This window comes from Phacochoerus africanus, chromosome 9, assembly GCF_016906955.1.
Source record: "Phacochoerus africanus isolate WHEZ1 chromosome 9, ROS_Pafr_v1, whole genome shotgun sequence".
Lineage (NCBI taxonomy): Eukaryota > Metazoa > Chordata > Mammalia > Artiodactyla > Suidae > Phacochoerus > Phacochoerus africanus.
This window is the reverse complement of record NC_062552.1, coordinates 47,726,325-47,752,767: the sequence shown is the minus strand read 5'-3', so window position 1 is coordinate 47,752,767 and position 26,443 is coordinate 47,726,325. Positions and strand designations below refer to the sequence as shown.

General features: G+C 45.8%; 1 protein-coding gene across 1 annotated transcript; it reads left to right on the top strand.

The window, feature by feature from the left end:
• Positions 1–1,371: 1,371 nt before the first annotated feature.
• LOC125135937 (glutathione S-transferase alpha M14-like) lies at positions 1,372–11,291 on the top strand. Its single transcript, XM_047796461.1, has 6 exons — positions 1,372–1,518; positions 4,445–4,496; positions 5,467–5,599; positions 7,696–7,837; positions 9,926–10,057; positions 10,922–11,291. The coding sequence occupies exons 1-6, from the start codon at positions 1,432–1,434 to the stop codon at positions 11,045–11,047; spliced, it is 672 nt and encodes a 223-aa protein (XP_047652417.1). The 5' UTR covers positions 1,372–1,431; the 3' UTR covers positions 11,048–11,291.
• The last annotated feature ends 15,152 nt before the right edge of the window (positions 11,292–26,443 follow it).

Genomic DNA, 26,443 nt, shown 5'->3' with positions numbered 1-26,443 from the left:
GGGTTGGACCTGCATCCTGCATCGTCATGGGTACTAGTTGGATTCATTTTCGCTGCGCCACATCAGGAATTCCAATGCCTTTTTTTTTTTTTTTGGTTAAAAATACTTATTATAGAAATGTCCATTTCATTAGGCTTAAGAAATGTCCTTGACAGTAATGGTAACGGAGATATTTCCTCAAGCTGGCCATCTTTACACCTCTCAGCTATCTGCAGGGATACAAGTGTTATAAGAAACCATCACTTCATGGAGTTCCCGTCGTGGCGCAGCAGAAATGAACCCGACTGGGAACCGTGAGGTCGCAGGTTCGATCCCTGGCCTCGCTCAGTGGGTTAAGGATCCGGTGTTGCCATGAGCTGTGGTGTAGGTCGCAGACGTGGCTCGGATTTGGCATTGCTGTGGCTGTGGTGTAGGCCCGCAGCTGCAGCTCTGATTAGATCCCTAGCCTGGGAAACTCCATATGCCATGAGTGTGGCCCTCAAAAGACAAAAAAAAAAAAGAGAGAGAGAGAGACAGAGAGAAAGAAACCATCATTTCATCAATGCTGTGGACACTGTGAAGATGAAGAGGCTCACTTGTCTTTTCATTTCCCTGTGTACTGTCGAAAGAGCACAGTGTGTAGGTGAAGTTCCTTTTGCCCAGTGACAGCCCAGAGAGGAGAGTGAGGCTGCAATGGGTAGAGGAGAATTACCACATTTCACAAAATACTTTCTTCTGGGAGATTACATAGTACCACAGGCCACTGCACCAACCATGATTTACTTCCAACTCAATAGCCAATAAATGCATCTGCTAGGACAACATGGTTGATGACAAAAGCTGGATAAAATGCAGACTGACTGATGGTGGACAATCAGATGCACGTGGGAAGCAAGCCCCTCCCCCATCGGGGCACCTCTACCCCGTGATGTGGCACCCTCCCTCCTCACTTAGTCCTAGGCTGGATTGGCAGGTCTATGATCGAACATGTCATTTAAGCTCTGAACCTTGGTTTCATTTCCTGAAAAATGGAGATACTAACTATCTCATGAGGCTGCTGGAGGATTAAAGATATGCTGTATCCAAAGGGTTGGTCAGGACCAATAGGTTTTCAATCAGTGTTAGTTGTCTCATCGGTCCCCGCCTAACATCCACCCATGCATCTTCACAAAGACTCAGTGCTCAGCCTGTCGAGACAATCAGATTTTACCCAGTGGAGACTGGATTATGGTTTGGTGCAATTTCCTGCAGCTGACATTTGAGGATGAGAATGTGGGCCAAGGAAGGCATCCCAGAGGCACTTCCACCTCTGCCATGAAAGAGGCAGATACTCCTCCAACCTCTTTTTGGTGTTGTTCAGTCATAAATCATAAAGACCTTTGACTTCTGCAGCTTTATCCTTTGTCCATTCATTCATTCACTCGGGTTGAGAGAGACCAGCAGACAGCCATCATGGCGGGGAAGCCCATTCTTCACTATTTCAATGGCCGAGGCAGAATGGAGTGTATCCGGTGGCTCCTGGCTGCAGCTGGAGTGGAGGTAGGGCCTGAGTTCCTTCATCTTAGCTGCATCTAAATTGACTGTATTGGAGATCCTGCTGTGGCACAGTGGGGTTAAGAATCAGACCCTGGCTCGGGCGGGGGTCGCTCCAGAGGCATAGGTTGGATTCCCAGCCAGGGCTTTGTGAGATAAAGAATCTGGGGTTGCGGCAGTAGGCCATAGAGCTGTGACTGGGATTCAGTCCCTGGCCCGGGAACTTCCGTATGCCTAAATAAATTCACTGTTTCAAAGTACTTTTCTCACACAAGCTAGGAAACTTTTCTTACTAAATACCTTGTGAAGAGTTTTGCATTAAAAAAAATTTGTTAGTAGTTCCCTGGTGGTCTAGTGGTTAAGGATCTGGTGCTGTCACTGCTGTGACTCGGGTATGACCCTGGCTCAAAACTTACCCATGATGTGGGCACTGCTAAACGAAAAAAAAAGAGTTCATTAGATATAAAGAAATTAACATATTTACTATTAAAATGTGCCTTATCAAACATAATAAACAATTAAAGTTAATAATCAGTTTGTGGTTGGCCTTATTTGGATTTTGATTTTTTAACGTTCAAATATTATTTATGACATTGACCCAACAATTAGAAACATGAACATTAAATACTTATTGATCAAAAGTAATTATTGTTAATGTGTAAGTTGGGATGAGGAATTGTGTTTACTTTATCTTTTATTTTTGTCTTTTTGCTATTTTCTGGGCCGCTCCGGCGGCATATGGAGGTTCCCAGGCTAGGGGTCGAATTGGAGCTGTAGCCACCAGCCTAGGCCAGAGCCACAGGAACTCGGGATCCAAGCCGCGTTTGCAACCTACACCACAGCTCATGGCAACACCGGATCATTAACCCACTGAGCAAGGGGAAGGATTGAACCCGCAACCTCATGGTTCCTAGTCGGATTTGTTAACCACTGTTAACCACTGCGCCACGATGGGAACTCCAGGAATTATGTTTACTTTAAAGATACTTCTTGGTGGTCCTGTCGTGAAGCAGTGGAAACGAATCTGACTAGGAACCATGAGGTTGCAGGTTCAATCCCTGGCCTCGCTCAGTGCATCAAGGATCCCGCTTGACTTGCGCTGTGGTATAGGTCACAGGTTCAGCTTGGATCCCAAGTTGCTGTGGCTGTGGTGTAGGCCGGCAACTGTAGCTCCAATTAGACCCCTTGCTTGGGAATCTCCATATGCCGAGAGAGAGAATCATTATATTTTCTGTTTATTTTTGTACATGCCAGGAATGTCCATAATGAAAAAAAATAGTAACATTAGAAAATAAATGTAATTAAACTTAAAACCTAAACCAGAAATAGGGAGAGGGGAGATGGTGACAAACTGCCCGTTAGAGGTAATACATTCACTGAGCAATGATTTTCTGGGCAACCTTGAAGTGCCAGGGTCTGTGCCAGCTCCTAGCGATTCATGGATGGACAAGACAGACACAGCCCCTGCTGTCACACAGCTTACACTCCAGTGAGGATGCAGGCAAGCAGGTGATTCAAATAGGAGTGGGAGCTTCTAGAGAACAGCCAAGCATTTCACAGTGTTCAAATCATATTCACAGAGTTCAAAGGCCACATTCCCAGCAGCAAACTGCTGGGTTTCTGTGGGACTCTGTTGAGTGCTGCCCTCTACGGGTGCCACCGAGATAAGCACTTCTCTGCCCAGGTTGGAGGACCCAGCACCTCTGTGAGGGTTTCTGGGGAGGGGAGGGGTCATGGAGACACAGGAGATGTGGTCCCTCGGGGGACAGCAGTAAAGGGGGGATCCAGGTGAGGTGGTGTCGTGTGGGGTAAGCTCCAGTGTGCTCCCTTAGCCTGCTAACATCCTGTTTACCTGAGCCTTGAGATTACACTATCCTGATTGCTTCATGAGGGCACAGGACATTAGCCTGGTCCTTCTTGAGTTCACGGAGAAACAAGTACACAGAACGTCAAATTGTGCCATCCAGGCTGTTTTCCTTCCATAAATCAACAACCACCAGTTTTTGCTGTGGTCCAGCTCGGAGGTTCAAGGATGTGTCCAGAGCCCCTGGGCAGGAGGAGCTCAGCACAGGAGGCTGAAGCAGGGCAGGTGCTGAGAGCATCCAGGCTCCTCCCCCAGGCCAGCCTGACTGAGGTGGGGTTGGGGGGCAGGCTGGCCAGAGGCCCTTGGTCAGGATTCTGGCTGCTCTGGGCCCCGAGGCTGAGCCTCACAACCCAACCATCTCTGCCAGCCTCACCAGCAGCCTCTCCGACACCCCCCTCCGCTACCCTCCCATGGAGGCCGCCCACCACCCTTAGGTTGTCTTGAACTTGGTTGCTTTATCAAATTGTTGCCCACACACCTCACTCTCTGTGTATATTCTCACTCTATGGGATCGGGTAGATCCACAAGGAACTGTTCCAATGAGCTCGAAGCCCACCAATTCCCAAACTTTTCACCATGAAGACCCCCTTTTCAAATATAAAATTGAACACAGGGAGGTGACAGAAGCAGAGGCCCCTGGTGGCAGGATCTTGGGGGTCACTGGCACCATGGATCCCCCATGCTGGGGACACCCAACACCCCTGTCCTGATCTCAGAGGGACACAAAGGCTTTCCAGAGATAGTGAAGCTCCAGAACTAGAGGAACTTCCCAGCCCCTTCCCTCCAGTGACAGCCCCCTCCCTAATCACCACCTAATGGTTGACAGAGGTGGAGACGGGGTGGCGGTGAACTGAACTTTCAAAGGGATCAAGCGCAAGCCGCAAATCCTGGTTTATCTTGGTGGCTCTAATCTAAATTTCCACATGGCCATGATCGCTGTCCTCTGTGCACCCTGCTAAACTCTGAAATCTCACCCTCCCCGTGGTCTCTACCAGACAGGGGCCATTCTAGCTCAGGAATGCTGTGGAATGCAATGGCAAGAACTGATGGACTCTTTCTGTTTTCCAGTTCGAAGAGAAATTTATAGAAAATCCAAACGACTTGAATAAGTTAAAAAATGGTAAGAGCAGGAAACTAAATTCTCCTGATGGGAGGAGAATCTAGTAGAAGTCTTAAGCTGAGGTTTGAACACCAGCAATGTCTTGTGTGTGTGTGTGTGTGTGTGTGTGTGTGTGTGTGTGTGTGGTGGGAGTGAGAGAGGGAGAAACGTGGTGAAAGGTGGGGAGTGGGGCCCCTTGAGCAGGTTTTGCAGTTCACTCAGGACTAGGAAGGGCTGAAACTCGGAGTATTTGCTAAAGGAACCCGCCCTGGTGCCCTGTGAATGCCCTCTCTTTATTGATTCTCCCTGCCTTTTTGCACCCTGAGTGAACACTATCTGTTCAGAACCCCACATCACCCTCCCACTCAAGGACAGGAAAACACATGCATTGGAGAGAAGGGGGGCAGGGGAGACACAGGCCCAGCAGGTGCCTTGAATTCTTTTCTCTGATGAGTTTGGCGAGGTAACATCCTAGTGATATTGCAGACTCAAATAGCCAGGTGAGTGGAGTTCAGGTGAGTGTGTGAGGATGGAGACAAGGAGAAGGGCCAGCAGCCGTGGAGTGGGGAAAGCAGGCCTCCCCTGCGCATTCTCCAGTGGTGGGACTTGAGGAGCATGCAGAAAACCCTATGTAGGAGACTCTGTTAGAACTGGCTTCAATCCCATAAACCTGAGGAGACTTACTATGGGAACTTCCTATTTGATTTGGCAACTAACTGGTATAAACTCATAAATTTTTCCACAAATTCCATGAGTTTCAATCAAAAAAGGACCTACCATGGAATGGGAAATAAAAGATAGATGAAATAATAGATTCAAAAGTAAAAGGCAAATTGATAAGGAAGAGGATTAAAGGATCTAAAAACAAAGTTCTCTTTCCACTGACATGTTACCTGGCTATCATTTTTATTTCCTTTTATATCTTGAGTCATTTCAACAAGCATTTTGATGCATCAAGCGTTTCTCTCCACTTCTTTTCTTCTTTCACAAGATGGGAGTTTGCTGTTCCAGCAAGTGCCCATGGTTGAGATTGACGGGATGAAGCTGGTGCAGACCAGGGCCATCCTCAACTACATCGCCACCAAGTACAACCTCTACGGGAAGGACACCAAGGAGAGAGCCCTGTATGGTATTCTCTTCACCGGGTGAAATCAGCAGTTAATGGGAACAGTTTAGGTTCTACCTGGGACTGTTTCAGGGGCTTGTGGCCAATAGCAGGAAGGGTCTCAGTGGGTGTAACCGAGATGCAGTACTGCAGAGACCCATGAGGGTGAGAGACGAGTCAACTTGAAGTGGAATCAAGTGCTTATGTAAAAGGCTGTGGTCCATGGATGCAGCACCGTGGTTTCCACACACTGATGACCTTGAAGCTGGGAGAATGATGGAACCATGACTCTGGGGACTCAGGCCCTTTTGAGTTGGACACCTGCCAACAGCTAGAGGAAAGGGACAAAGCATCTGCGTGTCTAGAAGATAAGGCACAATAAGGGGAGGATGTAAAGAGTTGATTCTTAAGTTCCCCAAATTAGAAGAATGGTGACCAGGTGCCTAATTTATCAGCCCTTTACGTGGGCCAACCCCTTAACAGGGTTACCAGAGGCTGAGCCTAAGGTGGCAGGGTTCCATCAAGCATGTTGGTACAGTCTGGGTCAGCCAGATTTATCTCTACGACTGTATCAGGAGGGTTCTCCTCTCTGCTGTGACGGGACTAAATGAAATGAAAATCATATAACAAACTGTGACAGTTACTGATAAAGTTAGGCATGGAATTACCACATGACCCAGGAATTCCACGATTCAAGGGATTGAAAACTACGACCACACTGACAACTGTAGACAAACATTCCTAGCAGGGTTGTTCATAATAGTCAAAAAGGGGAAACAAGACAAATGTCCATTAACTGGCGAATGGGTGGACAAAGGCTGGGACAGCCAAAGAATGGCATCCGATTTGGCCATGAAAAGGGACGAAGCCCAGATGCATGCTACAGCGTAGATGCACCTTAAAGATGGTCTCTTATGGAAAAGGAACCAGACACAGACAACACACATTGTATGATTCCACCTGTCTGACATGTGCAGGCCATTCATATTCATAAAGCCAAATGTAGCTTAATGATTGCCAGGAGCTGGAGGGAGGGAAGAATGTGGAATGCCTGCAAAAGCACTCAGCATGTCTTTCTGGAGTGATTAAAATATTTTTGGAATTGGAGTGTGATGATGGTACAAAGTTCTGTGACTTTGCCAAGAAAAAAAAAATCACAGAATTTTACCTTTGTTTGTTTTGTTTTGTTTTGTTTTGTTTTGTTTTTTTGCTTTTCAGGGCTGCCCCTGTGGCATATGGAAGTTCCCAGGCTAGGGGTCGAATCAGAACTACAGCTGCCGGCCTGCACCACAGCCACAGCAACACAGGACCCAAGCCACCTCTGTGACCTACACCACAGCTCACAGCAACACTGGACCCTAACCCACTGAGCAAGGGCAGGGATCAAACCCGCATCCTGTAATAATCGGGTTTGTTACCACTGAGCCACAAGGGGAGCTCTGAATTTTACATTGAAAAGGGTGACATTATGCTATGTGGATTGTATTTCCATAAACTTTTATTTAAAACCATCGTGTGGGAAACCGTGTTTGGAAGAAAAACAATACAATCACCTGGAATACGCATCACAGGAAGTGTATGAAGAATTGCACTCTATTAGGGGATATTTTGGGGGGCGAGTCTTGAGAAACACCAACAAGGCTAGCGTCAGGCAACAGTACTTGGAGGGGGTTCTGGGACCAGGTTCTATGGGAAAGGACTAGAGGAAGTGTTGGTATTGGGCTATTAATTGAGGTGGTGCTAATGCATCACACTAGGTGTGCACAGAACACATCACAGCAGAGATGGAAAACCCTACGTGGGGTCTCAGTGGTTACCTGCAGTGATTCCACCCATTTCTCATGCCTGTGACGCTGGACAGGTGACCAGTGTGCACTGTCCCTATATTTGGTCATGGGTGGAACAAAAGTATTAGACCTAAATCTAGCTTGATGGCTTGTTCTAGAATGAGATGTTAAAACTAATAAAAGTCATAGCGGAATGAGTGGCATATTAACAGTGCACCCAATGGAGGTGAATTACTTTATCACCTCCTGACGCCCCATTCTTAACTACTCTTAAACTCTAGAATCCAAGGAAGGAGATTGTTGACAATTTGGTCATTTTGCCTCACAGGATTGATATGTATACAGAAGGTGTGGCAGATTTGGGTGAAATGATCTTGCTGTTGCCACTGTGCCCACCCGATGAAAAAGATGCCAAGGTGGCCGCGATCAAAGAAAAATCGACAAACCGTTATCTTCCTGCATTTGAAAAAGTAAGTGGACTGTTCAGCATTTTGGGCACTGAGATTAGAGGACAAAGAAAAGTAGTGCGTGGCATTCCCGGGGCATTGACCTTGGCTGGCATTCCTGGGGCACTGACCTTCACCTCTGTCAGCCTTCCCAAAAGTTAATGTACCACCCTGACTCTCAGGGCATTTTATCAAAATCCTCTGTGAGGAAGAATTGAACCAGTTTTACCCAGGTTATAATTGCTCAGCAAAATTTCCGTTTACTGGGGCTCAGTCTGGACTTCTCTACTCAGTGGAATAAAGTTCATGGTTCTACTTAGAGCTTGGGCTGGGGAAGCTCCGAGAGCCACACTGGAGCCTGGAAGAGATGGATCCTTTACAACACAGTGCAGGGGCTTTTCATCCAAGACAGGCACGATGAATGAAACACATCAGAAAATATTCTGATACCATGGATAGGGAGACAGGAGACCAGGTACCCATCAGGAGAACGCTGTAGCGTTTTGGGGATGGAGGGGATGAGGGCAGAGATGCAGAGATGGGGGTGGTGGGGTGGAGAGACAGAGGAAAAGCTGTTCAAGAAAACATAAGCTACCAATTGGGATACGGTTCTCAGACTTTCAAAGGGAGTTGTACAAAACCAAGGAAGTCATGTCCCATCATTATATGAGGTATAAATATTAATGTTTCTCTTTGAAGGTAAGAGGAGAACAGTTCAAGAGCAAAACCATCTAAAATCATGCTAAACAAAAATCATAAAGCAAAACAACAACAACCACCAAAACCCCAAACCACCAAAAACATTGTCAGAGTTACAAGAAGCTTACAGAGAAACAAAAGGATTAACACGGACACCCTAAGAAGTTTAAATCATTCATTCATTAAGTTAGCAAGTTTTTAACTCATTGTTTATGTGTCTGGTCCTATTCAAGGAGTCAAATATCAGGAAATACACTCTCCTGGCCTTGGGACGCTCATAGTTTGTGCACATTCATACGACGGAAACAGGATGGAAATCTGTAGTTACTGCAGTTTCAGTACATTCATGTCGTGAAATCAAAGGCCCTCATGATGACATAGATGAAAAGTGCCTATTACAATATAGCATTTGATGTTTTATTCTGTTCTTTAATTTTTTACCCATACCTCTACCTGGATATATAGTCTGGTAGGGTATTTGCCAAAATGTTAACATCTTCAGTGGTGGTGCCATGGGAGATTTTTTTCTCCCTCTGGGATTTTCACATTGTTGCAATATTTTAAATAAGCATCGCATGTTTCTCCCGTATTTCTTCGTGGAAAGCTCAACATACAAAAAAATTGGAAGGGATGTACAGTGAACTCAGCACCTAGATTCAAAAATTCACATTTTATTATTACATTTGCTTCATCACATTTCTCCCCATCCTTCTTTCCTCCAATCAAACATGTTAACTGCTTCTGTATTTCAAAGTAAGTTGCAGACATTAAACGCAGTCACCCCTAGGCAGCTCAGCATGCAGTGGTAATGTTTTCCACACTGTTACGGACAGACACGGGTGGCATAGGAGTCAGAGCCGATGTGGGCAGAGGGGTGGGAGTTCAAGTCGATGCAGATTGATTTCCGGTCCCAGAGAAAGAGGCCAGGAAATAAGGAGAGCAGACAAGAGAAGAAATGTGGACTCGGCAATAGTTACTAGGCTTGTAGGAGGCTGCCATAAATACGGAATCACTGCCCGAGGGAGGGAGAGAGACAGAGACACAGACAGAGGCAGAGGCAGAGATGAAGGGTCAGGTCATGAAGCTCAGGGCTGCACACTCCAGGGTGTGGGGACCACAGAACCCAGTGCAGAGGGGGCTGAGCCCTGGACCCAGAGGAAGAAGCAAGGAAGGCGGCCACAGGGAGCCAGGGAGCAGAAGGAAATGGTGGCCTGGCTCCCCTGAGGACTGAGGAGGGGACAGCAGGAACCCCCCAGGACCCTGTCAAGGAGTCGGGGGAGAGCAGAAGGTGTGAGGGTCCACGCCTGCCCAGTGAGGGCAGAGGAGACCTGGGCTGGGGGGCGGTGGGGCAGGAGCAGCACCCAGCCTGTGCTCCCGGACCTGTGCTCCTGGGCTGACCCCTCCCTCCGCCAGGTGTTGAAGAGCCATGGACAAGACTACCTTGTGGGCAACAAGCTGAGCAGGGCTGACATCCAGCTGGTTGAACTTCTCTACTACGTGGAAGAGCTGGACCCCAGCCTGCTGGCCACCTTCCCTCTGCTGAAGGTGAGCTCTGTCAGCCTGGGGCTGGCCCCCACCTCCCCCCCCTGGGATCTGCTGTCTGGACTCTGGGGCTCCCATGGCAGGGTCCCCATCACTGTGCAGGCCTCCTGCCCCCAGGTCTCCAACCTCAGCTCTGAGGCCCTGGTCTGGGGCCTGGAAAGATCTGGCCACACCCAGGACATTGGGGGTCGAGGCTGCCCTCGGGAGGGGGACTCACCTCTTCCAAGCGGAGAGGCCAGGGCTGGGGGGCCCCTGGCCCCTGGTCCGTGACACTCTCTGTCCTCATTCCTCTTTGCTGCCCTTTAGCCCAGGGGCGTCCTCCTCTTTCCCACCTGCGTCTGTCTGAGCGTCTCCCGCCATCCAGTTCCTCCCTCAGCTCCTGTTCCTTGTCTCCCACGCTGGCTTCTCTCTCCCCGTCTCCCTCTCTCTGAGCACACAGTGGTTTGGACAGGCCTGTGCTTCACCTTTTTTTTTCTTTTTTTTTTCTGATTTCTGTCTTGAGTTCCAGCCCAATTAAGTGCCCTCTCTCTTCTGTCTTGAGATCTGGGGGCCGTTCCCGGTTGACGTCTGGGACCCAGGACTCTTCCTGGTCCTGCACGAGACAGTGACTCTGCAGGGTCTCTGTGTGGGAGGAAGTTGGCGAGACATGAGCTGAATGCAGTGTGACCCTAGACGTCTCTGGGGGAAAACACTACAGCGCTGTCACCCTCGTGTCTCCGTGGGTGTCTGTGTCCAGCCTCCTCCTGGTGCTGAGGGAGGGGCCTCGGCTGGTCCTGGTCTGGGGGGGCGGGTCTCCGTGTCCCTGGCTTGTGCCAGTGACAGGCTGGTCCTGGGCTGCACTGTGAGCTGTGCTCTTGTGCATTGCAGGCCCTGAAAACCAGAGTCAGCAACCTCCCCACGGTGAAGAAGTTTCTGCAGCCTGGCAGCCAGAGGAAGCCTCCCATGGATGAGAAATGTTTAGAAGAAGCCAAGAATATTTTCCGGATTAAATAAAGCCGGCTGAGTGTCCCAAGACCCCCAGGACCAATCTTCTGAACGTTGCTATCAATCAACTGCTTGACCTAATTATAGATCCCAGTTATCGTCAATCTAATAAATGTTTCCACAGTGTAAGTGTTCATTTCATTAGAATTCAGATTTAGTTGCAAAACAATTAATTTTGTTTTGGTCGCACGCAATATCATGATCTTCTCCCAGAATGTACCTGAGACAAACATAATTAAACGAGGCAAAACTATCACGGAGTCCTTGATCTGTTCCCCAAACTGTCATACAACTACTCTCATTATCAAAAAGATTTAAGTCAAAACTCTCATCGGACAGTCTTGGTGACACAAAAGTAGTCTTTCCTTTTTGCATTTTGCTGACCCACAACCAAAAACTTATTTTTCCTCTTTTTTTTTCTTTTTAAGAGAACACTTTTCCTTCAGATAACCAACACTTTTTTCCTATTCTGTTTCGAAACTAACATTTATTTTATATCTGACATGGAACATTGAGTGTTCTGGGAGCATGGTAACTGTTGATGAACAAGCCAGATATAGTTTCTGTCCTCAAAGAGTTTCCTCTACTGAGAGAAGCAGCAAAATGGGTAATTTCTAATCCTAAATCATGCCTACCTTGTGTGTGGTGTTCCTAGAGCTGCTGTTACAAATGACCACAAGGTTAGTGGTTAAACACAATGGAAACTTAATTTCCTCAGAGTTCTGTAGGCTCTTCCATTGAAATCTCCCCTTTTAGGAAAAGATTCTTCCTCACCTCTTCCTAGCATCTCGTGGTTGCTGTCCATCCTTGGCCATCCTTAGCTTATAGATGCACAACTCCCATCTCTGCCTCAGTCTGTCACATGGTTTCCTTTCTGGTGTGTCTACCCAAATTTCTCTATTCTCCTAAGGACACCAGCAATCAGATTTGGGCCCACCTCAATTCAGTAGGGCCCCATCTTAAATTGAGGATGTCTGCAAAGACCCCGTTTCCAGATTAAAGTTACCCTCACGGGTACCCGGGGTTAGGAATTCAACATAACCTTCAGCAGGGAACACGATTTCCTTACAACCCATGAGCTAGGGGGTGAGAGAATGCTGAGCAAGACCAGAATTACACCACCACTGCTGGAATCTGTGGGTCAGCTTCTCACAAAGGAGAGTCAGGTCTGAAGGGAGATTTGAAGGAGAAACAAATTCCAGGTAGTGAAGTGGAGGGTGTGTCGGGTTTTCGGTGGGGCAGCAGGGATGTGACCGGGGAGGAGGTCGGCAGAGAGGCTGCACCGTGTGTCGGGTGTATCTGAAGAAGACGAAGCCGTGGATGTGGGCGGGGCGTGAAAGTACAAGGTGGGAGGGGCCATGAGGTGCGACCAGGGATTGGGTCCAGCGTCAGGAGGACTTTGATGGCCTTGGCAAGAAGTTTGGGGGTTGTCCTTAGGAAAACAGGGAGTCACCGAAATGCAGCCATGCACCCTGCTTTACCAGCCTGTTGTACATCTCATCAAACCATGTCTTCCTATTTTTTAAAGAGTTTTATTTTTTCCATTATAGTTGATTTACAGAATTCTTTCAATTTTCAGTTTCCACTGTACTTATATCTGGAATCTAATATATGGCACAAATCACCTCTTGTAGGCTAGGGGTCCAATCAGAGCTACAGCTGCCAGCCTATGCCACAGGCGCAGCCACGCAATTGAATCCGAGCTGTGCCTGCAACCACAGCTCACAGCAGTACCGGATCCACTGAGCAAGGCCAGGGATGGAACCCGCAACCCCATGGTTCCTAGTCCGATTCGTTTCTGCTGCGCCACAGCGGGAACTTACCAATCACGTCTTTTAAGTATTCAAGTACTCAGGCTTGCATCTCAGAATAGCAAGACCACACTCCCCACCCAGTCTGTGTCCCACGTTAAATTTGGGGCTTATCAGTTCAAGAAGTCAGGCAGTCCTGGGACCCATAGAAAGTCCCATCAGTCAGTCCTCTGCTGGGACACCCGTTTTTGCTGCCCTCTTTGCCCTCTGGAGTCCTGTGGTCCCACAGACTTCCTGAATCGAGGAAGTTGGCTCCACACTGGCCATCAGTCCTTGGGTTCCACCACTGCAGAGGGAAGGAAGGGAAGGCTGTCACCCAGGCTTGGGACCTCCAATGATAGATGGAGATACAGAGTCATTTCCCCCTGGAGTCACTGTTCAGGAGGGTCTGGGACAGTGATTTCTAGCCTCAGCCACCTACTCAGCTGGTTTCTCCTGGCTTCCCCTCTGCCATCCCCCCGCCCTCCCCTGCCATCCTCTCGCCCCACCGGGGGAAATCTGGGATCCATGGGGTTGAGCTCAGGGCCTTAGTCCTGACTGCCCATTTTCACAGCGTAAACTTCCCACTGTTGAGTGGGGGCAGCAGACAGAGGCACGGAACTTTTCTGTCCTTCATGTCTGCTCATTGTTAGGCCAGCTCAGCCCAAGTTGTGCAGAGCTTTCCTTCCGGGAGCCTTCCAGGCCCCTCTGCACACTTGCCTGCTCTCTCTCTACCTCTGACTCCTCAACAAGTCCTTGCAAGGAGGAGAGGCCTTTGTTATCCATCCCTCCAGCAATACATTCTTATACCCTTGCTCTAAACAGAGGTTCTCCACCTCCTCACACCTGGCCTTCTCCAGGTCATACTACATATTTTATCATCCCTTTTTATTAGCCTGAAGTGAACTTCATTGGACTGACTCAGTGTGGCTGGTGCTGTGAATACAGAAAGAATAATATCAGCTTAACCCAAAAAGGGTGCCTGGGAAGGAGGGAGTGGTGCATCTGAAGTTTGGGGTTATCAGATGCAAATTATTATGTATAAGATGGATAAACAACAAGGTCCTATCTTATAGCACAGGGAATTGTATTCAATATCCTGTGATAACCATAATGGAAAGGAATATAAAAAAGGAATGTGTGTATATATGCATAACTGAGTTGCTTTGCTGTACAGCAGAAATTAACACATTATAAATTAACTATACTTCAGTTTTTTTAAGTAAGGGTGGCTGGAGAGAGTTTAATGAAATGCCTATTTACAAAGCTGGGGGTGGGCTTAAGATACTGCAAGAGAAGTTGATGCATCTGGGGCCTTTGCCTGACCGGCACACCTGCCCCCCCACCCCCCCGCCATAGGACAAAGGCAGAAAGCAGTAGAGGACCTAGGAATGCATGGGTGCAGGAAAGGGCCACTTGGACAGGAGCTGATGACCTTTCTAGAGCAAGGTATCCCCTGCTAGCCCAAACAGTCCAGAATATTTAAACAGTATAAAAAGGTCACAGATGATGGGAATTATCACAACGATTTGTGACTGGTCTGCACTGTAACTTTATCCATTTTTATGCTCTCCATGGTTTAGTCAGAAAACAAAGGGAAATTTATTTTTTAATTTTTGGCATGTAAACTGATTTATATATTAATTTATATTTACTATACCAGATGTTAAATATTTTGAATACCACTCCTGGGGAATCCGTGACACAAACACATAAAGATATTTGTTACAAAGTAATTTTCAGTGGAGTTGATCCCTACACCATCCACCATTTTCATGGAGAGATTTTACATATACATACACACACACACACACACACATACACATACATACATACATATATACGTAAGTAGATTTCTCCAACTGTCCTGAAAGGATTGGGTCAGGATTTGAGCTAGCATATAGAGCAACTTTCCAATTTTCCAAACTCTTCTTGAAGAACAAATCTGTATCAGAAACATTCTGCCAACCAGCGCTGCTCAGACAAGGCAGCTGTGTATCGGCACAATATTAATCTCTGTTGACCGATCCATTTTGCCTCCTACCTGCTCTCCACAACATTTGTTCAGCTCTCCTTTGCACCCAACAGCTATGTTTGAATATGTTGTCCTTTGAGACTTTCGACATAGTTGTGACATTCTAAGTCCACAGGTCAGATTTCCAGGAGAAAAAAAAATATTTAGACTCTGACTCAGGAATTGATAAAAATCTTCTTAGGGATTATGGTTCCAATAAATGATATGTAAAGGATTTTATTCATTGTTTTAGTCCATAAATGTTTACTGAGCCCTGCATTTATTTTGGGCCCTGCATTTTTTTTTTTTTTGTCTTTTTGCCATTTCTTGGGCCGCTACCTCGGCATACGGAGGTTCCCAGGTTAGGGGTCTAATCGGAGCCACAGCAACTCGGGATCCGAGCCACGTCTGCGACCTACACCACAGCTCATGGCAACACCAGATCGTTAACCCACTGAGCAAGAGCAGGGATCGAACCCACAACCTCATGGTTCCCAGTTGGATTCACTAACCACTGCGCCATGACGGGAACTCCTGGGCCCTGCATTTTTTTAGGCACAGAGGATGCCATGGTACTTATAAGAGCATTTTCCTGCTCAGAAAATGGGTAAATAAACCAATTTTAAAAGTTAGTTATGGAAGTTCCCTGGTGGCCTAGCAGTTAATGATCTGGCATTGTCACTGCTGTGACTCACATCCTTGCTATGGTGCAGGTTCAATCCCTGGCCTGGAAACTTCCTCATGCCATGGGCACAGCCAAAAAAAAAAAAAAAAAGAAAGGTAGTTATGAAGCTAGTTATGGTTAATGATGAATGTTATGAAGAAAAAGAAAGAGTAGTGTGGTGGGTGGTGCCAGCATGAGAAGACCCAGGGTAACAGGCTCTGAACCAGAGGGACCAGGGAGGGCAAGGGCCTTGGTCAGGAACAACTTTGTATTTCAGGCACCTTGGGCAGACAAGTGCCGAGGGAGCGTGATGAGGACATATAAAGGACGAGGTCAGAGAGGCAGGCATGGGTGTATCAGCTGCCGTGTAACAAATCACCCCACAGTTTAGTGACATAAAGCAACAAATATTTATGATTTGAGACCATTTCTGAGGGTCAGAGAACCAGTAGCAACTTAGCTGAGTGGTTCTGGGGCGGGACCTCCCAGGAGGCTGCAGTCAAGCCCTCAGCAGGGGTTGCATTCATCTGAAAGTTGAGGATCCGCTGCCAAGATGGGGCACTCACATGAGTGTCCTCATGACAGATCTGTTAATTTCCCCCAGAGCAAGCAGACCGGGAGAGAGCAGGACGGAAACAGCAATATCTTTTATGACCTAGCTTCTAATGACAGTGGTAGCTTGAGGAGAGCATCTAGGATGAGGGACAAGGGAGGGAGCCAGCCAAGAAGTCTGATAAAGAAGCATCTGTGAAGCAGGGGAGAGCCAGGAAGTGTGGCATCCCAAAGCCAAGAAACTGAAGAGTGAACGCAGGATTAGGTGACATGAGGCCACTGCTGGCCTTCGGAGAGCAGTGGGGTGATGGGATAGAAGTCTGACTGGGGTGGGTTCTCGTGGAAAGTAAGATGTAGAGACAGCCGCTACCGATAGTCTTTTGAGAAGGTTTGCTCCTAAAAAAGGCAGATGAGTGGGACTGGAGACTTCATCTGCAGCCCAGGAAAGAAAGGAAAACTAAGTAGGTTGGGCTCCGTTTCATTTGTCATTGTGGGAAGTCAGCCAAGAATGGCCAGCGGAGGTGAGTACCAGCTACAGAGCACCGACAGCACCAAGTCCTTGGTCCCCAGGGAATGAACGGGCGCCATCTAGTGCTCAGCTCCAGAGACTGACCTTGGGCAGCAAAGGCAGCACCTGGCAGGACAAACTGGATGAACCCCAAGAGTGTCAGGACCCTGACCCCACACTCTCTACACTCATTTACTTCTGATCTTGATCCCTGCCCCACCCTCTCTGCCAGTCTGTCAGCATCTCTTTGTCCTGACGCCTTCCCTGATGAACTCAGCAAACACTGGACAGTCCAGTAAGGCGTCCCTCTAGATATGATGTTTCTTTCTGTTCTGTTCATTCTGTTCCTGTGTCCTCAGGTTCTAGTTTCCTCATCCCCACACTGGGGAATATGTGCTCCGTAGTCCTGGAGAAGCATCTCCTGCACAGTAGGGAGGTGACTATTAGGCATTGAAGGTGGAAGCCAGGCACCATGCCCCTGACATAAGGATTGCTAGAGCTGATTGAAATTCTGTTATTTTACCATCCTGACCCTGCTGTTTTGCCTCAAGATCTGGTCAGACTTTTTCTGAGGTTGCCCTTCACATGCGTTGCTCCAGTATTGCTGTGTGAAAATGAGGAAGGAGAAATCCAACATGAAAACTTAGGAACCATGGAGTTCCCTGGTGGCATAGCCGGTTAAGTCTCCAGCATTGTCACTGCTGCGGCGGGCGTTTGATCCCTAGCCCTTGAACTTCCTCATGTTTCCCGTCAGCCAAAAAACAAAAACAAAAACAAAAATCTTAGCAACCATCATAACCTCCATACATCGAATCTTCTCTATTTTAGACGACTAATGGGGGGACCAGAGAGGTTGGGATGTGTCCAGGATCACATGAAGGGTCAATAATAATATCAGCCTAGAGGCCAGGTTCCCTGAATCACAGACCAAAGCCTTTCTCACTTATCAATTTATTCAGGAAACATTTTTTAAGTCCTCATATGAAATGTCACCCTGGTACAACAACAACAAGATGGCCCAAGGACTTTGACCTCAAGGAAGTTACATTTGCTACATTTTAGTGGAAGGAGATAGGCCACAAACACACAAATAAACATATATCACAGTTGTTTTCTGTGATAAACATATAAAGAAAATTAAACAGACTGTAAGAGACCATATAGAGACTAACTGGGTGGTAAGGTGAGGGGAGAGATCTGCTTTGTTTTTTCAAAGTGCGTAAAATGAGTATTTAAAGTGGTGTGTTTTTGTTTGTTTGTTTTTTGTCTTTTGTCTTTTTGGGGCTACACCCATGGCACATGGAGGTTCCCAGGCCAGGGGTCAAATCAGAGCTATAGCTGCCAGCCTATGCCACAGCCAAAGCAATGCGGGGTCTGGGTCGTGTCTGCGACCTTCACCACAGCTCACAGCAATGCCAGATCCTTAACCCACTGAGCAAGGCCAGGGATCAAACCCACAACCTCTTGGTTCCTAATCGGATTCGTTTCCATTGCACCACGGCAGGAACTCCAAGAGCTCTACTTTTGATGGATATAGAGTGGAGCCCATTACAGGGAGGTGACCTTTAAGATGAGACATAAAAAGTGAGAAGGGGAGTTCCTGTTGTAGCTTAGTGGGTTATGAACCTGACTAGTAACCATGAGGATGCAAGTTCCATCCCTGGCCTTGTTCAGCGGGTTAAGGATCCAGTGTTGCCGTGAGCTGTGGTGTAGGTCAAAGATGCAGCTCAGATCCTGCGTTGCTGTGGCTGTGGCTGTGGCTGTGGCTGACAACTGCAGCTCTGATTCAACCTCTAACCTGGGAACGTCCATATCCCACAGGTGTGGCCCATTAAAAAAAAAAAAAAAGAAGGCGAGAAGGAACCAGACATACATAATGATGAGCAAGAAAGTTTCAAAAGAGGAACCAGCATTTTCTTTGTTTTTCTTAATTTTTTATTATAGTTGATTTACGATGTTCTGTCAATTTCTGCTCTACAGCAAAATGACCAAGTTATACATATATACATTCTTTTTCTCATAGTATCTTCCATCATGTTCTATCCCAAGATATTGGATATAGTTCCCTGGATACAAAGCAGGACCTCATTGCTTATCCACTCCAATGCAATAGTTACGAACCAGCATTTTCAAGTCTTGGAAGTAGAAAGTATATGTGTCTCTGTGCACCCCCAGTATAAGGAGGCGTGGCTGGCCGGAGAACAGGGGATGACATGTGGCCTGGGAAGGGGCAGCAGAGGACACCCTCCTTCAAGTCCCACCAAGGAATTTGGATTTTCTTCTAGATGAAAAGGGGCACCAGTGTCTGGCTTTCTTCCATAAGATTTTACCCAGATGATACAGTATTTTGGGAGATAGAATTTCACGCTGCAGCTATTTGAAAGCATAGCTTAGACTAAAGAAGAAACACTCATCTGCTTCTACACCAAAAAAAAAAAAAAAAATGGTAAAAACTGAAAACCCGTCCCAGTGTGTGGATTTGCCAAACTAAATTAAAATAGCTTTCTGGAGTTTTGTGGAAAAGTATGTTTGTATAATGAATTCTCATGTAACGACATAAAAAGGGAAAGGGCCAATTAATAACCTTAGCTGAGGCTATTATTTGCTGGTGTAACTCACTGAGAAGGTAAGTGTGGATCAGCATGTTTTAACAGAATCATTTAAATGTACTCAAGGAGCATCCTCCTTAAACTCACCAAATCATTTCAAAACCAAAAGCAGGCCTGTAATAGTGGAAATAATTGCCCCTAACATTGTGTTTTATGCACTGATATTTTTATGCTAAGTTTTCTTGAAACAAAACTTCCAGTACAAGAATATATCTGTGTCTGCACACGTGTTCCACGCACACATTCATATATGACGAAAACATGCACTAAATGCTGATTGGCTGCATTGCACTTCATCGAAAACTTCCATGTTTTAAAATTCTATGACAATTTTAACACATTAGATTGATCATTCGGCTTTCTTAAAAAATTGATTGTGCTTAATTCTTTCCCGATATATTTTAAATAAATTAACTTGTTTGTGTATCCAGCTGTCATCTGATTTTTTTTTTTTAACAAAGCCTGATTTTCCACTATCAGAAACAATTTAGTTCCTGGTACCAGAGATCCTCCTGCAAGAAGACTGAAACACAGACTTTTCCAAATCAGACCAACGTGATCTGATTTGGACAGCATCTTTATGGGAGCAAAGCAGAATTCACTTTATGTCATAAGCAGGACATAAAGATTTTTCATAAACCAGAAAATATGTATTCAATATTTAAGGACACGAGAAAATGTCCTGTGCACTAGATTACTGGATTGACTTTGATAGAGGGGAACATCTTTAATCTTTCTCTTCAATTACCCAAGAATGTACAACACTAAAACCCAGTTTCAGTAGACAACAGAGAATGGAAGCATGATGCCAAGACAGTTGGAGACAGAAATCTAGAATGTAGGGCAAGGATTAAAAAAATAAATAAAAGTGTGCAGATATAAGTGTATTTAATTCCTTTTATTTTTACACATGGTAAGCAATGGATCATTTCCTTTAAATTTTTTTACTTCAAAGGCACATTTGAAAGCTGTGAAATTACCTACTTAGCAGGTTTGCCTGACTGCATAAATTCTTGCTAGAATAAGATAAATGCTCAATAATTGCTTTTAATCCCTTCTGTTCTGCAAAAACGTGGGGAGAATTGTGATCATTGTTCTTAGAGACTATGGAGGTTTCTTATGCTTTCCATTGACTTCAGTAAAAAACAGATTCAGAGGTAAGTAGAGCTGGAAAATGCTGGTGGAGGACGATATTCTATTAACACATGTTGATCGGAATTCTGTTTGGTGTCATTGGTCTGAGGAAGTCAGAACTTTCTCTTAAGCGAACAAGTTCCGTTGTTAAAATCCAGCAGTTATTCTAGAATGTGTTTACTGTATGCACAACATTTAAGTCACAGAACTAAAACTATTTCTATTTTTTCTGTTTATAATAAAGTTACAGCTTTAATGAAAACCACAATTACACGTCGAATGGTTTGAAATGAACTAAAATTCAGTTCCCAAATACTCTTGTTATTTTCTCACCTCAAATTCATAAAATGTATGATTTGAACCAGTGGACTGGGGATTTACCACTACATGTTATGTATATGAATATTTTACTTTATTTTATTTTTTGCTTTTTAGGGCCGCACTTGTGGCATATAGAAGTTCCCAGGCTAGGGGGTCGAATCAGAGCTATAGCTGCTGGCCTACGCCAGAGCCACAGCAACTCGGGATCAGGGCCTTATCTTCGACCTACACCACAGCTCACAGCAATGCTGGATCCCCAACCCACTGAGTGAGGCCAGGGATCAAACCCGCATCCTCATGGATCCTAGTGGGGTTTGTTAACCACTGAACCATGAAGGGAATGCCTGTGGCTATTGTAAATATATGCATGTAACCATGCAATATCAAGAGTATATTTCTAAATAAATCAAAACTGTTTTCCACACTTTAAACTTTTATTTTTAGTTTATTTGAATTCATTATGGTCTTTTTTGGTTAATCATTGAATTGAAATCGTTTCATATAAATTAGGGTACCTCAGTTTTGATTTGTACTTTTATATAACCGTAAGTTCTTCAAATTGTTATAGAATGATGACACATTTTTTTCAGAGGCAACGCATCTATAATCTAGTTTCATTTTCTTTTAGGAGATAAATGTCCTGATAAAATATACGATCAAGACATTTTAACTTGAAATATTTAACCCAGGCAATTATTTTATTTATTTATTTATTTATTTTTGTCTTTTTGCCTTTTTGAGGGCTGCTTCCCGCAGCATATGGAGGTTCCCAGGCTAGGGGTCGAATCGGAGCTGTAGTCACCAGCCTACGCCAGAGCCACAGCAGCGCAGGATCTGAGCTGCGTCTGCAACCTGCACCACAGCTCTTGGCAATGTCGGATCCTTAACCCACTGAGCAAGGGCAGGGATCGAACCCGCAACCTCATGGTTCCTAGTCGGATTCATTAACTGCTGCGCCACGACAGGAACTCCAGGCCATTATTTTAGACATTGGCCTTCAGAATACACTTTTGCTTTTTAGGAAATAGTAAAATATTGTCAGTCTTGCTATTCAAAGTAAGTCCTGTCCATGCCATCTTTCTGGGATTCTAAAACTTTGATATGTATTAGAATCTCAGAAGCTATTGTGAAGAACAGACCTTTGAACCCAAAATAAGATAATGTTCTCTCTATTCTACCTAATGTAAATGCACCTGTTTTATTATTTAATCTTTTTAATAATTAATATTTTACTGCTTGTCAAGATTAATTCTAAGGAGCAGAATTTTATATTATAGGTGGAGATAAGGGGTAATGCAGTTCACAAATTCAAGAGTGCAAGAATTTCTATTTTTATTTTTATTTTTTTGTTTTTTATTTTGTTATTTATTTTGCTTTTTAGGGCTGAAGTCATGGCATATGGAGGTTCCTAGGCTAGGGGTTGAATCAGAGCTACAGCTGCTGGCCTACACCACAGCCACAGCAACGTGGGATCTGAGCCGAGTCTGCAACCTATACCACAGCTCGTGGCAATGCCAGATCCTTAACCCACTGAGCGAGGCCAGGGATCAAACCTGCATCCTCATGGTTCCTAGTCAGACTCATTTCAGCTGCACCGCAGCAGGGAATGCCTCTTTCTATTTTTAGAACTGAATTTAATTTCTATTTTGAGCTCCATTTCCTCAAGGGCACACACTACATCTCAGACAGTTCCAGTCTCCTCCCCAACACACACTTATATTTTCCCCAGGCTTGTACCTAAGTCCCCAGGCATAGGGAAAGGCCAGCCTGTCCTCAACAGACACCCACCCACACAGCAGAGGCCAAGACATCCTCATCTTCATCCCCTAGTTGCCGGGGGGAGGGCGGGGGCAGTCTTGCAGAAAACTACTGCACGTTCATTTGAATTTCATCTGTATTTTTAAAATTACTCAACAAATTTGTTACATTTATAGTTGTACAATGATCATCACAACCCAATTTATAGCATGTCCATCCCAACCCCCAGCGCATCCCCCCATTCCCCAACTTGCCTCCTTTGGAAACCATAAGTCAATATCTGTTCTGCAAAGAAGTTCATTGTGTCCTTTTTTCAGATCCCACAAAGTGATAGCATTTGATGTTGGTGTCTCGTTGTCTGACTGACTTCACTTAGCATGATAATTTCTAGGTCCATCCACGTTGCTAAAAAAATTGTTTTATTTTTATGGCCACACCTGCAGCATATGGGAGTTCTCAGGCTAGGGGTCAAATCAGAGCTGCAGCTGCCAGCCTACACCACAGACACAACGACTTGGGATCCGAGCCACGTCTTCGACTTGTGCCATAGCTTATGCCAACACCAGATCCTTAACCCACCGAGCAAGGCCAGGAATCAAACCTGCATCCTCACAGATACTATGTCAGGTTCTTAACCCACTGAGTCACAAAGGCAGAGCTCCTCATCTGCCTTTTGAATTTGGAACTGTGCATTGAAGACTCCGGGTTCTTCTGTGCCTTCCTGGAATGCGGAGAACCCTGAGGCCATCGACTGCCCCTCTGCCTGGACACCTAGACACTTCTCCTCTATGCTTTTGAGTCATCCTGAGTTTGCAAGATGCAGGCAAAAGTTTCCCAGGTTCTCAGGTACCCGAGGCCACGCTGAGATCCTGGCATTTCTCAGCTTGCTCTTCCAGCATTTGACTGGGCTGATGTGAGCTAAGAGCCAAATTTCCCCTTGTGTAGACTTCAGGAACTTCTCCTCCTTCCCCTCCAACTCTCTCCCTCACCCTCACTTCCAGAGGGTGACTGGACTCTTTCCCAGTTCTTCTAAATCATTTACTTGTGGCACATGTTGATTAAAGATGGCAGGTTCTTTGGCCTTTCTCCCCATGGGTGGGGTTGGGTATAATTCCCCTCCCTTAGGTCTGGGCTGGCCTGGCCTCAGTGACTCACCTGAAACCTATAGAATATGATGACAATACTACTTAATTAATCACCAGAAAAGGCTCTAAATGGCAGAGACCACCTTCAAGATATTCACTGGGCAAAAATTTAAGAACTTACTTCCTCCATGCCCAGGGTGGATCACAAGATCCCACACTGACTTGGAGTCTTTACAGAAAACATCATCAAAGCTGACTCATCCTGGAGTTTCCATTGTGGCTCAGCGGAAACGAATATGACTAGAATCCATGAAGACACAATTTCCATCTCTGGCCTCACTCAGTGGGTTAAGGATCTGGCTTTGCTGTGAGTTGTGGTGTAGGTCACAGGCACAGCTCAGGTCCCATGGTGCTGTGGCTGTGGTGCAGGCCTGCCGCTGTAGTTCTGATTCGACCCCTAGCCTGGGAACCTACATATGCCACAGGTGTGGCACCTGCCCCCACCCCCAAAAAAGGTTGACTCATCTTAACATCATGTTCACAAAACACAATCAGCTGGGACAGCATAATCACGAATAAAAAGAAGTAATCACCTTGGGACATAATTACCCCTACAAAGGGAAGCCTTCGTCCTAAATCATAAAATAGCTGCCAGTTGTTGGATGCTTACTCTCCGCCTGTCACTTGATGAGCCCTTTGATACTATTATCCCACTGAATGTTCACTTTAGTATTATGGGATTAATGTGATCATTCCTAGTTCCCAGATGGAGAAGAGACCTTCAAGGTTAAATGAATGACTGAATGACTGTTTGAAGATGACATAGTCTGATGACTTTCTATTAATGTCATCTTCTCTCCTTCCTTCCTTTACTATATATGAAGGGTCTTCACTCAGGCAGGTTAGCAAACGCTATTATCCAAACTGTCCTGTTTATTAGATTCTTCATCCTTTCCTCCTCTGACCCACCATCCAATCTGTGAGCCAGGCACTTGTAGGAACCGAGGATGAAAGACCCAAAGACTAAGGTCATCAAGGGTTTCCGGTCTAGGTGAGGGGACAGACTTTTAAAATGTAATGTGTTTTCCAGGCCATCCAGCCTGGGGGTGCGTTGGTTGGCAACACCCACAGGAACCTATAGTATTTCTCTGGCTCTAGCTCCACCTCAGAGATTTCCCCTGAATTTGCCCTTCTTTTCGAGAGTCTCCCCAAAGCTCACATTCTAGACCTGCCATAGCTGCCCACAGCTCCAGGCACCCCTTCCACAGAGGGGGAAGGGCAGCTCCCTGCTCCCTCCGGCCCTGCCCAGCAGACACAGGCGCCAACCTCTGGGGGCATCTAGACCCTCAGCCAGACCCACCTTCAGCCATACCTCCCTTGCTGCTTTGAGCCTGGCAGCCTCTCCCCTGCCTGTTCCTTGGATCCCAGGGGAACCTGGAGAGCTCTCACTTCTTGGCCATGAACTCTCTCCGAGTCTCCCTCCTGCCTCCACCCCATCTCTCCAGCCACCCCACTGGAGAGACAATGGTTCCTGCTCTTTCCAGGCCCTCCCTCTACCGGGGTTGGCTTCCTTTCCTACAGGTATGGATCACTTGCCATTCACAGAGGGCTAAATACATCTCATGCTTTTTTTTTTTTTTTTTGTCTTTTGGCCATTTAATGGGCCGCTCTCACAGCATATGGAGGTTCCCAGGCTAGGGGTCAAATCGGAGCCATAGCCGACGGCCTATGCCACAGCCACAGCCAACGCAGGACCAGAGCCAAGTCTGCAACGTACACCACAGCTCACGGCAACGCCGGATCCCTAACCCATTGAGCAAGGCCAGGGATCGAACCTGCAACCTCATGGTTCCTAGTCGGATTCATTAACTACTGAGCCACGACGGGAACTCCAAATACATCTCATGCTTTATCTCATTGGAAACTCTCAATATACTATGAGTCTGGCATTATTATCCCCATTTAACAGACAACGAAACTAAGACTTAGGTTATTTGTGCAAGGTCAAAGCCAGACCAAAAAGCTTAATTTTTATCATTGCATTTCTTCTGTAAGTTCTGAGGAAGTGATGAAGGTTATAGATTCAGTTGAGACAACTTAACTGCTCAGTGGACACAGGGCTTGGAATCTTTAAACTGAATTCAGGAGTTCCCATTGTGTCTCAATGGGTTAAGAGCCCGATGTAGTCTCTTTGAGGATGCAGGTTTGAGCCCTGGCCTTGCTCAGTGGGTTAAGGATCTGGGATTGCCGTGACCTGTGGTGTAGATTGCAGATGCTGCTTGGATCTGATATTGCCTTGGCTGTGGCTGTGGTGTAGACCTGCAGCTACAGCTCTGATTTGATCCTTAGCCTGGGAACTTCCATATGCTGCAGGTACAGCCATTAAAGAAAAACAAAACAAACAAACCAAAAAAACCCTCTAACTTCAGAAGGCTCATCTGGGTGGGGCACTTATACCCATTTGTAACTAAAGCTGGAGCGAACACTATCCCAAATCTCATGATTCAGAAGTCACATCAGGGCCCTTAAAACTTTAATCCATTATGATTTATTTATCCTATTCATTAATTAGATTCTTAATTTTGCTGAGCAATTAAAAATATTTTTTATGATGAGATATTTCATATACTTATGAAAATAGAAAGGATAGTCCAATAACCCCATGTACCGGGTGCCCAGCCACAGCAATTAGCAACCCAAAGTCATTCATGTTGAATGTATATTTCTACCCTCTCACCTACTCAAAAGGGTTAAATTGCAGCAAATCCCAGTATCATATTCATTCATTCATTAATACCTTGACACAAGTCTCTAAAAGAATCCTTTTGGAAAAAAAATTTCTATATTATTATATTTAAAAAATCAACAGTAATTCCCTTACATCAGATGTGCAGTTATGGTTCAAATACTCCCAACTGTATCATATTTAAAAAATAATAGGAGTTCCCATCGTGGTACAGTGGTTAATCC